General features: G+C 59.2%; 1 protein-coding gene across 1 annotated transcript; it reads right to left on the bottom strand.

Annotated features, from left to right (window-relative positions):
• Nucleotides 1–991: 991 nt before the first annotated feature.
• LOC133210415 (tumor necrosis factor receptor superfamily member 10B-like) lies at nt 992–5,720 on the bottom strand. The gene is made up of 9 exons (XM_061349754.1): nt 5,027–5,720; nt 4,534–4,662; nt 4,071–4,185; nt 3,896–3,987; nt 3,703–3,792; nt 3,560–3,600; nt 3,032–3,214; nt 2,529–2,610; nt 992–2,436 (listed from the first exon to the last, which is right to left on the bottom strand). Exons 1-9 carry the CDS (start codon nt 5,391–5,393, stop codon nt 2,150–2,152), a joined length of 1,386 nt encoding a protein of 461 aa, XP_061205738.1. The 5' UTR covers nt 5,394–5,720; the 3' UTR covers nt 992–2,149.
• Nucleotides 5,721–13,233: the final 7,513 nt, after the last annotated feature.

Raw genomic sequence — 13,233 nt, 5'->3', positions numbered from 1 at the left:
TGTCCCACCTTGCAGGTGCACCAGCACAGCAGGTACCTACTGCAGGAGGAGGCAGCGTGGCCCCAGGGCTCTGCAGGACTGACAGGCACAGGGGGTGAGCAGGAGAGACCCAAACCTCCGCTCGCCTTCCTTGGCTGGGAATGGAGATGCTCCTTTAAGCCCCATCCCTGGGAGAAGCAGCTGCTGGAGGGATGCTCCCAACAGGGATGCTCTGGGTGGTGTCCTCCTGCTTTCCATTGCTCCTCCTCCAGAGCACCTTGGAGTCCCTCGTTCCGCATGCTCATGCTCATCCTCAGCTGCAGGAGCAAGGCTGCAGCTCCAGGTAGGATGAACGTTTCTTTCCCTTTGAATCCGAGTCCTGTTTGCCTTCCCCGGGCTGGGAGCTGAGCCTGTGTCCCGGCACTACCCCTGCATGTGCCTGGCTCTGCAGGAGCCTCCTGCCCAGGTCTGCATGCACAGAGGCGCACTGGGGCTGCCCGGGACAGGTCCCTGAGAGCTCCTGCTTTGACCGCTCGCCTCCGAGCCCTGCTCCGGATCAAACCGCACTGCAAAGGCTGGGGGCAAGCTCAAAGGGGCGCTCGGGGCGGGCAGAGCCCTTCTCTCCCTGAGCACTGCATGGATTGCCACGCAGCTTGATAGCAACAGAGCCCTGGCGGGGTGGCGCTGGATCCCCCCGCAGCAGCAGCCCCTGCATGGGCTCAAAGCATCGCTCGAGCCCGGGGTCCCAGCCCTGCGCACCCAAGGGACCGAGGTCTCAGCCTCCTGCAGGCACCTCAAGAGCACAGGACTCGTGGTGTAGGTGTAAAGGCATAACCCAGGTTGCTGCCGAGGGCTCTCCCTGGCAGCGTAGCTGGGGGGAGCATTCCCAGTGGGGTGCTGGCGTGAGGATGCCATGGGCTGCATCCTCAGTGCTGAGCATCTGGTCCAGCTCCTTTGGTGCCCGTGGCAGAGCAAAGGGAGGGGGGAAGAAACCCAGGTGAGGAATGAGGAGGCTTTTTTAAACGTTTATTCTTCCTTGATAAAGAGACATGTAAAAACTGGACATAAGAAACTGGCTGGGCCAGAGCTCTGTATAAAAACACACCCATGCATAAAGAAACAACACTATTTTTATATTCGCTTTTAAGTTAAGATCTGTACAGGTTTACATTACTTAATAAATACATAAATACAACCTTGCTGCTTGTGCTTGATCGTTTTTGGGGTTTTAAGTGTTGGGGAGAATGGGCAGCAGTGGGAGGGACACCAGAGAGGGGTTGGTGATGCCCCTCATGCTCTCCCAGCACACAGGGGAGGACAGGTCCTGATGGGCTGGGTTGTACTGGGATGCAGCACACACCAGCTCCAGTAACGCAGTAGTTGTGTTTTCCAGCCAAGTTGTCCCTGAGCGATGGGTGAGAGCCAGAGCAAGAGGCACAGTGAGCAGCAGCCCATCCTGCTGGAGGATGGATGGCCGGTACCCACAGTCATGCTCGGACCTCAGTGCATTCATCTTTCCAAGCTGGAGGAGACAGGGACAGCAGAGCCTGCAACCCCAGGGATCACCATTGTAAACCATTCCCATTCTCTCCTCAGAGTCCAGTTTCAAGCTGATTCCTCGCAGCAAGCAGAAGCACTGCCACCTACAATGCGTTCGGTGAACAGCTTTGAGAAGGTAACCCCAGAACCCAGTTAATGCTTGCCCACTGAACGTACAGTATTGAGCTTGCTGGCCAGCTTAGAAACGTCCTACGAGCAGAAGCCATTGCATGATGCCAGGAACCCCCTCCAAAAGGATGATCCAGTTAAAAGCCACGGGGATGCCTGCATCCTGCCCTCTCTGCACTGGTCCTGAAGGCATCCATATAGTACCAGAGTTCCCAAGTGAGACCATGCCAGAGGCAGCTTGCAGTAGAGTTTAGGGCTCTTTGCATTGACCCACTGAACCCCAAGCACCGTCTTGGATTCCATAAGGAAGCACCATGGAGCCCATGGCTTCAGCAGAGAGGACCACGAGGTTTGCGTTTCATGAGAGGACCATTCCTGGCTCCGGCTGTGCGATGGCTACCGAAGAGCCACAGCAGAGCTATAGGAAGATAAAACTCCAGTGTTCTTAGAGGTACGTGTGGCCTCAGCTCGAAGCAGGGAGATGCAGGGCTTGCCCTGCTCCTCAGCTCACTTCATACTGGAAGGATCCCTCCTTGACCAGCTTGAAGGCGATGTCCTCGGCAACGCCGCCGAGGCTGATGTGGTGCAGGGTGTCCAGCAGCGTGTTCACCGACGTGTCGATCGTTCCTTTCTCCTGCCACTTCTTGAGCATCTCGATCAGCATCTCCAGCCCGCTCTCCTTCTCTGCCAGGGCAATGTCGTTCTCCAGCAGATTCAGGGCTCGCCCGAACCTCTTCCAGTGGTCGTGGGGCACCTTCTGGGCAAAGGTGTAGAAGCTGCTTTGCAAACCTGGAAGGGGGAGAAGGGGAAAGCTCAGAGGACAGAGCAGAGCCGGGAGAGCTGGTTCACCCCCCGCACACCCCTTGGGCCCCAACACTTACGGGTATAAGGCTCTGCTCCTTCTACTGGAACCAGTTTCTTCCTGGGTTTCCCAGTGGGCTGCGAGCTCCCCGGCACCAGCACCTGGAAAGATCACGTCCTCCAGCACCCGCCAAGCCCCAGCACAAACGCTGCCCCCAAGCCCCATTCATGGCGGGGTTGGAGACCTTCTCCCTGCCTCTGGGGCTGTTGGGGCAGGACATCACCACACACCCCAAAGGCACCCATCGCTTCCTGGCTTTGGGACGAGAGGCCACGAGCAGCAGAGAGGGGCCCTGTGGGTCCTGGTTCCTGGCTGCCCACCCTGCAGCCGTGTTAAACCTGCACAGGACTGTGGCAGCCTTCAGAGCCCTGAGCCCAGAGCAAGGGCAGGGAACCCCTCACTGCCTCCATGCAGGAATCAGGGTCCAGCCCTGCAAGCCCCCAAGCTGATGAGCTTGAAGGCAGAGGAAAGCATCTTGCTCCCCGGCCAAGCGGGATGGAGCAGAGGAGCACGCTCACGTACCTCTGCTCCCGGAGCACTGGGAGTCACCGGTCCTGGGGTACTGGGGAGCAGTGGATCCTGAGGGAAAATCTCATTGAGCCTGTTGTCCTGATTGCCCAGGTTCCTGCTCCGGAACCTGATCACCCGCTGCAGCAGGTAGTCCTGCAGCCAGAGAGAAACACAAACCAGCTGAGCTGCGTGGTCCTGGGAGGGCAGGGCTCACATTGACCCCTCAAAGATGCCACCTATGGCACCAGCATCTGCCCTGCCCTGGTTCCAAGGGCATGGCTTGTGTGCTCATCTTGAGCTTGAAGGGACCCCAGGAGAGCACAGCCCTCCCTTCAAACTGAGGGGGACCCTGGATGTGCCAGGGGAGGGTTAAAGGCACTGGGGAGGGGGCTGCAAGCACTCCACATGGAGCAGACTTTCCTCTGCTTAGCCCAGCTCTAGCACACCCCTGCAGGGATGAGACTCATGCCCCTGCTCCTTCAGCCTTCCCAGGAGCCATGGGGAGCAGAAGCCATGGGGGACCTCATCCCAGCAACTCACCATCACGTTGCAGGGCTTCCCGCTCAGGTCTCTCCTGTCCCCTGGAAGGTGAAAGCAGTGCTGTGACCCCTCATCCTCCAGAGCAGGCCCCTCTTCCTACCCATGCAGAGCCCGTGGTGAGGGTGGGATGAGGCCGTGCTCACCTGTGGAATGGCAGCAGCAGTACTTCCAGAGACAGAGGAGCCCCACGAAGAGCCCGGTTACCATCACTGAGATGATCACGATCGAGCTGGCTGGAAGGGGATAACACAGGGCATGCGGGGAGATGCTCCAGGTCTCAGCAGCAGCTCAGCCCCATCCCTCCGCCCTCCCCTCCAACAGCAGCCCCACACTTACTGGAGAGGCTGGGGATGGTGGTGGTGGGAGGCCCGCAGCGGCGGTCGCTGGATGATGTGCAGGGAGCCAGCTCCACCTCGCCCTTGGGACACCTGCAGAGGGGAGCACAGGGCAGGCTCAGCGCCGGGGGTCCCAGCACCCATCGCAGAGGCCCCCGGCGCCTCTCCCAGCTCACCGGGGCTGGCACTTCTGGCACATCTCGCAGGGGTGCTCCGGGGAGCAGAAGGTGCCGTTCCTGCAGGCGCATCGCGTGTTCTGGGTGGCTCGGCAGGGACTCAGCTCCACCTCATCTGCGGGCGAGAGGAGACAGCGCTGTACCCAGAGCAGCCCATGCTCAGGCACTCGGGGTCATTAATGGGGCCATGGGGATGCTGTGAGGGCTGGAGCAGCTCTGCCCTGGAGCCAGGCTGAGAGAGCTGGGCTGGGGCAGCCTGGAGAAGAGAAGGCTCCTGAAGGGGAGACCTTAGAGCAGCTCCAGTGCCTAAAGGGGCTGCAGGAAACCTGGAGAGGGGCTTGGGACAAGGGCCTGTAGGGACAGGCCAAGGGGAATGGCTTGAACCTGCCCGAGGGGAGACTGAGCTGAGCTCTTAGGCAGAAGCTCTTCCCTGTGAGGGTGCTGAGGGTTCCTCGCTTCGTACCTTCCCGACACGTCCGGCAGACAAAGCAGACGGGGAGGTCATTGGGGTACTCGATGTATTCATTGTCTCTACAGGGCAAACACTTGCTGAAGCCATTCTGCTCTTTACAGTGTTCTGCAACGTAGGTGCCTGCAAGGAGGGCAGGAGAAAGACAGGGTTTGAGTGAACAGAGAGGTCAGGAGGGAGATGTCTTTGCAGACAGGGAGGAAAACGTTCCCATAATGAGTCCTTAGATCTCATAATGAGACAAAACCCATTCTGCCAACCATACCCTGGCCTGCAGGGACAGGACAAGGGGGAATGGCTTTAACCTGCCAAGCAGCTGGAACTGGATGAGCTTTAAGGTCCTTTCCAACCCAAATCATTCCAGGACTCTATGAGAGTGGAGCACGGGAGAGCTGGAGCTCCCGCTGCTCCTCCCAAGCAGCACGGACACACCACGCTGCGGTGGTGAGGATGCACCGGCAGTGATGGATGCTGGAGACCACCTTACCCGCAGCGCATTTCCTGCAGTAGATATTGCTGTTCTGGACGAGGTAAAACTCTTCCTCTCCCCTGTGTGCCCCAAACAGATCCAACTTGTCCCTCCTATGCAGCGCTGATGCAGCCGTTCCCAAAGGAACTTCCTGTTGAAACAATCGAGGAAAACCTGCTTTAAAACCCACCCCAAATCCATGGGGCAACGGGAGAAAGAGACAGGCAAGGGCTCTGCCCACTGCGCTCAGACCAAGTGGGAGAGGATGGCTCAGAGCTGCTGGACCCAGCGACCAGACCTCCCCTCCATGCAGGTGAAGGGTGCTTCCCCCATCCAGGGTGGTTATTTCCATGGAGAAGGAGAAGGTTTGCAGAGGGAATCCCATTGCCAGGTTATCAGCAAGGCCAAGGCTCCCTCACGCTTCCTCAGGATAACATCAGGCCCCTTTTCCTTCCCCATTTGGTGAGCGCCTGAACCCACAGCACCAAAGAAAGTGGAAGAGGGATGGGGAGGGTGTTTGTTGGGAGGAAACCAGCCCCACGGCCGGGATGTGGCTCCTGTGCCCACCAGAAGCACCCTGGGCTGCTCCATGCTCCCAGTTTCCGCCTTATCCACGTTATCCTGCTGCGGATCATGAAAACAAAGGCCACGTTTCCACTGGCTCCCGAGCATCTTTCCCTGGCTCAGCAATTCCTGTACTGGGTCACGCCAGCTGCAGGGGGACAATGTTCAACAGGGACAGCCGCTCACCCCATTGGGGCCTGAGGGGGTTTTGGGGCACCCCAATGTCCTCACGCTGCTCCAGGGGGATAAACCTGCTCCTACCTCTGCCCCTGTAAGGCTGGGATACAGGGGGGCAATGCCCAGCCACGCTGCAGTGACAGCCTGGAGGCATTTCCTCCTTCCCCTCCCACCCTGAGCATGAAACCTGCTTCTTAAAGGAAATATTTCTCCTGTGACTCAGCAGCTGCTTTAAAGGTTAAAACAATAGAGACACCCAGCAATGCGCTCCCTGAAAGGCCCCTTGCGAGCAGGGGGGAGCTCCTCATGAGGCTCAGGCAGAGCTTGGCCAAGTGCACGATAAGGCTATCAGCCCACAGCACCTGCGAGTGCAGTTCAAGCACGCCAGCCCAGCACAAAGCCCTTGGCAGCTCTGACTAACCCTGACTAAGGTGTCAGTGCCCCAAAGCACGGGCTGGGAGCTGTGGGTGAAGCCAGGAGCAGCTTTCACCCAGGGTAAACATCCCAAAGCCTCGCTGCCCCGGGCAGGGGAATCTGGGTGCCCTCAGCAGGGAAAACCCTCTTCCTTTGGGATGGTCAAAGCGTGGAGGCAAAGCTCTGGAAGCACCAAGCGTTGGAACTGCCCCTTCCTCCGTTCCCAACGTGGTTTTGTCCTGAAGGGATCCGGAGGAAGGAGCTGGACCCTACAGCAGAGGACAGAGCCCTCCCTGAGCATCCACAGCCCTCGGTCGCCAGAGGCTCTGAGCCAACTCAGTGAAGGACCAGGGACAAAGGAGGTGGCAGCAGACACCCGACTGCTGCTCGTCCATGGGCACGGTGTGACCAACACAGCGGGGCTCCCCCCGTTCCCGGTGTGACCAACACAGCGGGGCTCCCCCCGTTCCCAGTGTGACCAACACAGCGGGGCTCCCCCCGTTCCCGGTGTGACCAACACAGTGGGGCTCCCCCCGTTCCCAGTGTGACCAACACAGCGGGGCTCCCCCCGTTCCCGGTGTGACCAACACAGCGGGGCTCCCCCCGTTCCCAGTGTGACCAACACAGCGGGGCTCCCCCTGTTCCCGGTGTGACCAACACAGCGGGGCTCCCCCCGTTCCCGGTGTGACCAACACAGCGGGGCTCCCCCCGTTCCCGGCTTCCTGCAGATGGAATGTGAGCTCCCACAAAAGCACGGATCCAGGCCGCATTCCTTCGCAGCAGCCCATTAGGGTGGCCAAAGTCCAGGCATGATGCAACAGGCAAGAGCTGCTGCTACGGTATCATGTGTTCTTACGTGGGCATCGTCAGTCCCAACAGGTCCCTCCTCCCTTTTTGTTGCATTAAATAGAAGATGGGAGAAAGAGAGGAAAGGGATCTTAGGTGATGGGTTTGGTAAGGCCTGGCTTTCCAGGCACGTGTAAATGAACTCTGATAGATGGAAGGAACTGGATGAGGAGGTGACTCCTTCCAACCAACTACGGCAGGAATTCCAGTAGGGAGCAAGCAACCACATGTCCTTGGGCCACAGCTCCACTGCGATCCCTCGTGGCAGCAGGAACCTAAAACTCAGGGTGGGAATCCGACTGCCTTGAGGTGAGACAAGTCATCAGGTATGTCTGATCTCTGCGCCAACACCCAGTGCATGGGCAGGTGGGACTTTCTGTCCTAAAAGGGAGTGGTGCGCTGAGTTTGGGCATCATTTGGGCGAGTTGGAGGCAGTGTTCCTGCATCAGGCAGCGTTCCCGCACCGGGCAGCGCTCCTGCCCGCATCCAACCCCAATGCCCTCAAACACCCTGCACAGCCTCGGCATTGCCAACAGATCCCGACCCTGGAATGGCGCTCAAGGCCGGGAAGCGCAGGGACTGGAAATCCCCCCCCTCCGGCACATGCCTCCAGCCCCACATGGAGCCTCATGGCCCTCGCTCAGCTGCTCGCCCGCAGCCCCACACCGGGGAGGCTGAGATCACCGTTCCCGTTCCACCTCCATGCTGCTGCTCCCACTGTGCTCCACAGGCCCCCCATGCGCTGCTGCCCTCCATCAGCGAGGATGAACCCCCTGAGCCCCACCTGCCTGCTGAGCCCTGCTATACCCTCAGCTCTCCCCATAGGCCCTGTGCCATGGGGGACACCCTATAGCCTCACCCCCCCCTAGTCCCATGGACCAGGCGAGCCCATATAGCCCTCACTCTTCCCACAGCCCCCAGGCTAAGTCAGACCCCCATAATCTCACTCCCACCACGGTCCCTGGTGCTGGTGACCCCACCATCACCCCAGCCTCCCCCAGCTGGGGGGAACACTATGAACCCCACGCCCCGGACCCCCCCCATATCGCTGATTAAGTGGACGCTGCCCCCTCCCCTGCTCTGGCCAGGCAAGCCCTAACCCCTGCTCCCCTACACCAGCGGCACCCCCCATTCCCACCGCCCCCCACCCCGGCTGAACCCGCGGCCCCATCCCAGGGCACCCCTGTTGCCCCCTCCCATTCATTGTGTGTCCCCCCCTCAGCCCCTTCTCAAGACCCTTCCCCAGCGCGGCAGCCGCGGCCCCTCGATGGCGCGGCAAGCCCGGGCATGTCCCGGCAGCAGCGGGCAGCGCCAACGGGGGTCCCGGACCCCTCCGCACAGCCCCCCACGGCCCCCCCCGGCCCCGGCCCCACGTACCGTGACCAGCACCAGCAGCACCAGCAGCACCAGCACGGGCGGCGGGCAGAGCCGTCGGGGCGCGCAGCGCAGCAGCGAGCGCATCTTGCGCGTCAGGGAGCGGAGCGGAGCGGAGAGCGGCGGCCCCGGCGGTGAGCGCGGCCCCGGGCACGGGCACGGGCAGGGCTCGGTGAAGGTCCCCGGGCATGGCATGGTCTGGGCGGGCTCCGCAGCGCCGGGCACGGTGAATGGGACTCTACGGGCAGCGGAGCGGGGAAGGCGCTTATGAAGGCGGGAGGAGGGACCGGAGAGGAGGGGCAGGAGCCAGGTTACGTCGCGGAGGCCGGCGCTGGGCTCCGCCGAGCCCCGTGCTCCTGCCCGGAAGCGCTCGGGGTTTCGCTGGGGTTGGTGGCAGCCGCAGGGGCCGGGCTCGGCTTTCGCAGAACTTTCCTTTTCTCACCCCTTATTTCCCTTCCCATTCATTCCATTCCCCGTCCCCGACTCCGTTTCCGAGCTCCCCGTTCAGGCAGGAGGCCCCAGGAATGGTTCCCGCTTTGCCCCCATCACACAGCAGCCACCTTGAGCGAGGAAAGTCACAAGATTTGGTTTTCCGCGGAAAAGGGTGGTAAATCCCGGAGGCGCGAAGGCAGGGAACCGCTCACTCCCTTTGCAAAACAGCCATCCTTTCCCAACAAGCCGGGAAGTGAGGAAAGTCACCTTGGGTTTGGCTTTGGGGCGGTTTTGTGCAGGGGAACTTGTGCTGAAAGGGAACAAACCCTGTATAATGTAAAGCTTTGAGAGTTGCACAACGTCTGGATGATGTGGACCCGCCCTCAGGGACGTGGTGATTCACTGAGGCTGTACTGTGAGTAACTGGAGTCTCTAATCACAGCCCAAAGCAGAGGCAAAGGCAGGTGACAGCCTGAAAACGGGGAGCAGCATTCCCATGGCGCTGCAGGGAAACAGCGGCTCAGCAGGAAAACCGCTGCTCGCCAGGGAAAGGGCTCAGTGCATTGAACACCTCTGTGCCAACAGGGCTGCCCTCACCATCATCATCATCCCTGGGACTTGGAGGAAGGCAGCGAGGCTCCTCGGCTCCAGCCAGATGAGCAGAGCTGTAGCTAACCCACTCAAGATGTGGATATATGGGAGGCATCTTCTCTAACCCACTCAAGATGTGGATATATGGGAAGCATCTTCTCTAACCCACTTGATGTGGATATATGGGAAGCATCTTCTCTAACCCACTCAAGATGTGGATGTATGGGAAGCATCTTCTCTTTGGTGGCCACACTCATGGCAGGATGAACACTTGCACTCCCAGCCATGGTGGGCAATGGAAACCTGGGTCTCTCCTTGCAGCAGTTTGTGCCTGTCTATGCCAAAAATAGTTCAGCTGAACTGGGATTCGAAGGGGAAGAATTCCTGCTGGTTTCCTGGGTGGGTACTTCTATTACAAGCCCCAAAAGTATGCAGGGCCTTTTGTTTAACCAAAACCATGTGTTCTGGGCTCTAGATACCACTGACTTCAGCTGCAGTCATTTGGCTCCTTAGAGAGCAATGAATTTTCCAGTTAGCTCACAGTGCCAGTGCACTGCTCTGTGCACGTCCAGCAGGATGGGGAAGGACCTGCTCCATCCTCTCCCTGAAAAGTCCCCCTAATGCTCCTTAGGGAATGGCTGTGCAGAAACTCAGGATGGGAGGAGGTTTCCCAGTTTGCCCCATGGTTTATACTGGGCGCTCAGACACATCCCAGCAGCGGGAGGTCAACTGTCAGCATCCAGCGCCTGGCGACCACATCCTCCTCCTGGCAAGCACTTGTTCCAGAGTCCCCGTGCCTGCTCCACGCGTCTCAGCCATGGATAAAACGGGACCGTCGGAGCTGTCTGCGCTGTCAAACCACAGAGATAACATTGACCCAGAGCTCCAGACAAAGGCAGCTTTGTGTCGGGCGAGGGTGCTGAAGCTCGGGAGCGATGCTCGCCCTCTCCCGCTCTCCAGGCTCAGGGACATGCCGGCAGATACGTCATTCCCCCACCAATTCAAGCAGGAATTTCCACTGCAGCCATGCTGCACGCTGCTTCCATTTAAGGCTGATTTACAGGGCAGGCTCTGGGCAAGAGAAGGGTGGGTGTTTATCACCCAGGGACAGGCCTTCCTGCAGGCACTCAGTCCCTATTGTGGGCAGCCTGCTCAGCCTAAAGCACCCCCTGAACCGGGACCCCCCAGGAGCCAGCACAACAGAAGCACTGGGGGTAAATTAACCCCATCGAGAAGAAGAGGGGGGGTTAGGGGGTTAGGGTACTGAATTCCCTCCCTTCTTCCTCAGTTCTGTTGTAAGTGGGTGTTAAAATGAGCACCAGGTCTGAGCGTGTGTCCCACTCCGTGGCAATGGGGAGAAGGGAGATGGGAGCCCAAGCTGCCCATAGGGGACAGTGGGGAAGCTGGCTGGGGAAGCCTGCTCTTACCGGCCAGGGTTAGTGGTTAACTCCATGTGAGCTGGTGCCCTGCAGTGCTGCACAGCTCAGAATACTCGTGTCCTTGTAGTGTCTCTTTGCTCATGCTCCACCTTGAAAGGAGATGGAGGGGGTGAAAACAGCTCTAATCTCCCCTTCCAGAGCATTGCTTGTAACCGTGACCCTGGGCACACGCTGGGGAGGTGATGGGGTACGTGCCCTTGGATCTGTTATTGTCGAACACCCGCATCCAGTTTTACCTTCAGCTCTCGGTTCACCCTCGGCTGTTTTCATGCCTGAAGCCACCCGATAACTTTGACCTTCCCCCATGCACATTAACAAGTGATCTGTCTCATAAATGCCAGCGGTTTGAAACGCCTTTTTTAAAGGTTCCTCTTCAAAAGAGGGAGGGAAAAGCCTTGTGCTGTGACCTTCCAGGGAGCTCAATTCCCCGCAGCACGGCACTGCCATCCCATCCTTCCATGCCTGAGTTTCCCCTCTGGAACAGTGCAGAGGAGTGCTCACACTTCTGTCTTCACTCCCTTTTCCTGCCGTATTCAGGAGAAAGGATAAGGAAATCCAAGTGGGTGATTTCTGCATCCTTTCTCCCTTCACCCTTCCTGAGGAAGCTTCCCTGCCTCCAGCATGCAGCCGCTGGCAAGGGAAAGTGTTAAATCCCTCCTTCCCCTGCCAGGCCAGAGAGCTCCTGAAAGCAAGAGGGAGCTTTCACCAGCAAATAGAGGCTGAACTATGATCTACCCCCTCCCCTGCCCTCCTCCCTTTCCTCCCCTTGAAGCAGGACTTAAAAGGAGCTCTGGGATGAAGGAGAGGGGTGAGGGTGCTGGAGGCTGAGCTGCAGCCCAGGCTCCGTATCCAAACCAGGGTACCTGCCAGGCTTTGAAACTGGGACACAGTCCCAGCCTGGTTTGGACTGGATGGGAGCTTAAAGCTCCTCCAGCTCCAACCCCTGCCACAGGCAGGGACCCCTTCCACTGGAGCAGCTTGCTCCAAGCCCCTGTGTCCAACCTGGCCTTGAGCACTGCCAGGGATGGGGCAGCCACAGCTTCTCTGGGCACCCTGTGCCAGCGCCTCAGCACCCTCACAGGGAACAGCTTCTGCCTTACCTCCAGCCTGAACTTGCCCTGTTCCAGTTTGAACCCATCACCCCCTGTCCTGTCACTACAGTCCCTAATGAAGAGTCCCTCCCCAGCACCCCTATAGCCCCCTCCAGACACTGGAAGCTGCTGAGGTCTCCACACACCCTTCTCCAGGGTGAACGGCCCCAATGTTCTCACCCTGTCTCCATACAGGAGCTGCTCCAGACCCTGCGCATCCCCGTGGCCTCGTCTGGATTTGCTCCAACAGCTCCTTGTCCTCATGTTGAGGAGCCCAGCACTGTACCCAGTGCTGCAGGGGGGGTCTCATGAGAGCAGAGGGGCAGGATGCCCTCCCTGTGCTGCTGCTCACATCTGGGGGTGCAGCCCAGCACATGGGGGGGTTCTGGGCTCCTGTGGACACTGAAGCTGGGTCATGGGGGGAGCTTCTCCTCAGCCAGCACCCCCAAGTGCTCCTCAGTGCTGCTCTGGATGTCACATCTCACCTCGTGTCACAGCTCCCCCTGTGCTGCCTGTGCCTGGAGTACAGCTCATTTCCTCTGTAGTAGCTGCTCTGGGGCCGTGCCTGGGTTCTCTGCTGGAAACCCTGATGATGACCCTGGGATGCTTCAGACACCACCGAGCAGCACTTACAGAGCCAAGGCCTTTTCTGCTCCTCACAGACGGAGCTGGGAGGGCGCGTGGCCGGGACATCTGACCCTAACTGATCCAGGGCTATTCCCAACCGTATGACATCCTGTTTGGTGTACACAGCCAGCAGAAGAATGGAGGAGGAAGGAAAGGACGTCCGAAGCGATGGTGTTTGTTCTCCCAAGTCGCCGTTCCTCGTGACAGAGCCCTGCTCCTTTGGGAATGGCTGGACTCCTGCCTGCCTATGGGAAGTGGCAAATGCATTCCTTGTTTTGCTCTGCTTTACCTATTAAACTGCATCTCAGCCCATGAGTTCTCACTTTTACCCTTTTCTGTCCCCCAGCCATGTGTGGGGCTGGGGTTGAACCACGACAGGGAGCTTCTTATCTGGAACAGGAGCAGGATGAGCCCATCACTTGGCTCTTCCATCACCGAGCATGTGATGCTCGTCTAACAGCCTCCAGCACCGCAGGGTCAAGGCCCGTTTCCCAGGTGTATAAACACGGCGGCTTTGAACAAGCCTCGTGCTCTGATGCCACCACTGGGCTTCCTGAACTCAGTGTTTGCTCTGCTGCCTGCAGCCAAACCGTGCCCTCCCTAGCAGGGAAGAGCAGGTCCTGGGGTACGATTGGCTCCAGTCAGAAGGTGCCACGGGTTTGGGGCTTTT

This window comes from Neopsephotus bourkii, unplaced genomic scaffold (genome assembly GCF_033783945.1).
Source record: "Neopsephotus bourkii isolate Nb327-2 ecotype Australia unplaced genomic scaffold, CSIRO-AGI_Nbou_v1 NB_457, whole genome shotgun sequence".
In the NCBI taxonomy this organism is placed as follows: domain Eukaryota; kingdom Metazoa; phylum Chordata; class Aves; order Psittaciformes; family Psittacidae; genus Neopsephotus; species Neopsephotus bourkii.
The sequence above is the reverse complement of the archived record's forward strand: the minus strand, read 5'-3'. Positions and strand labels throughout refer to the sequence as shown.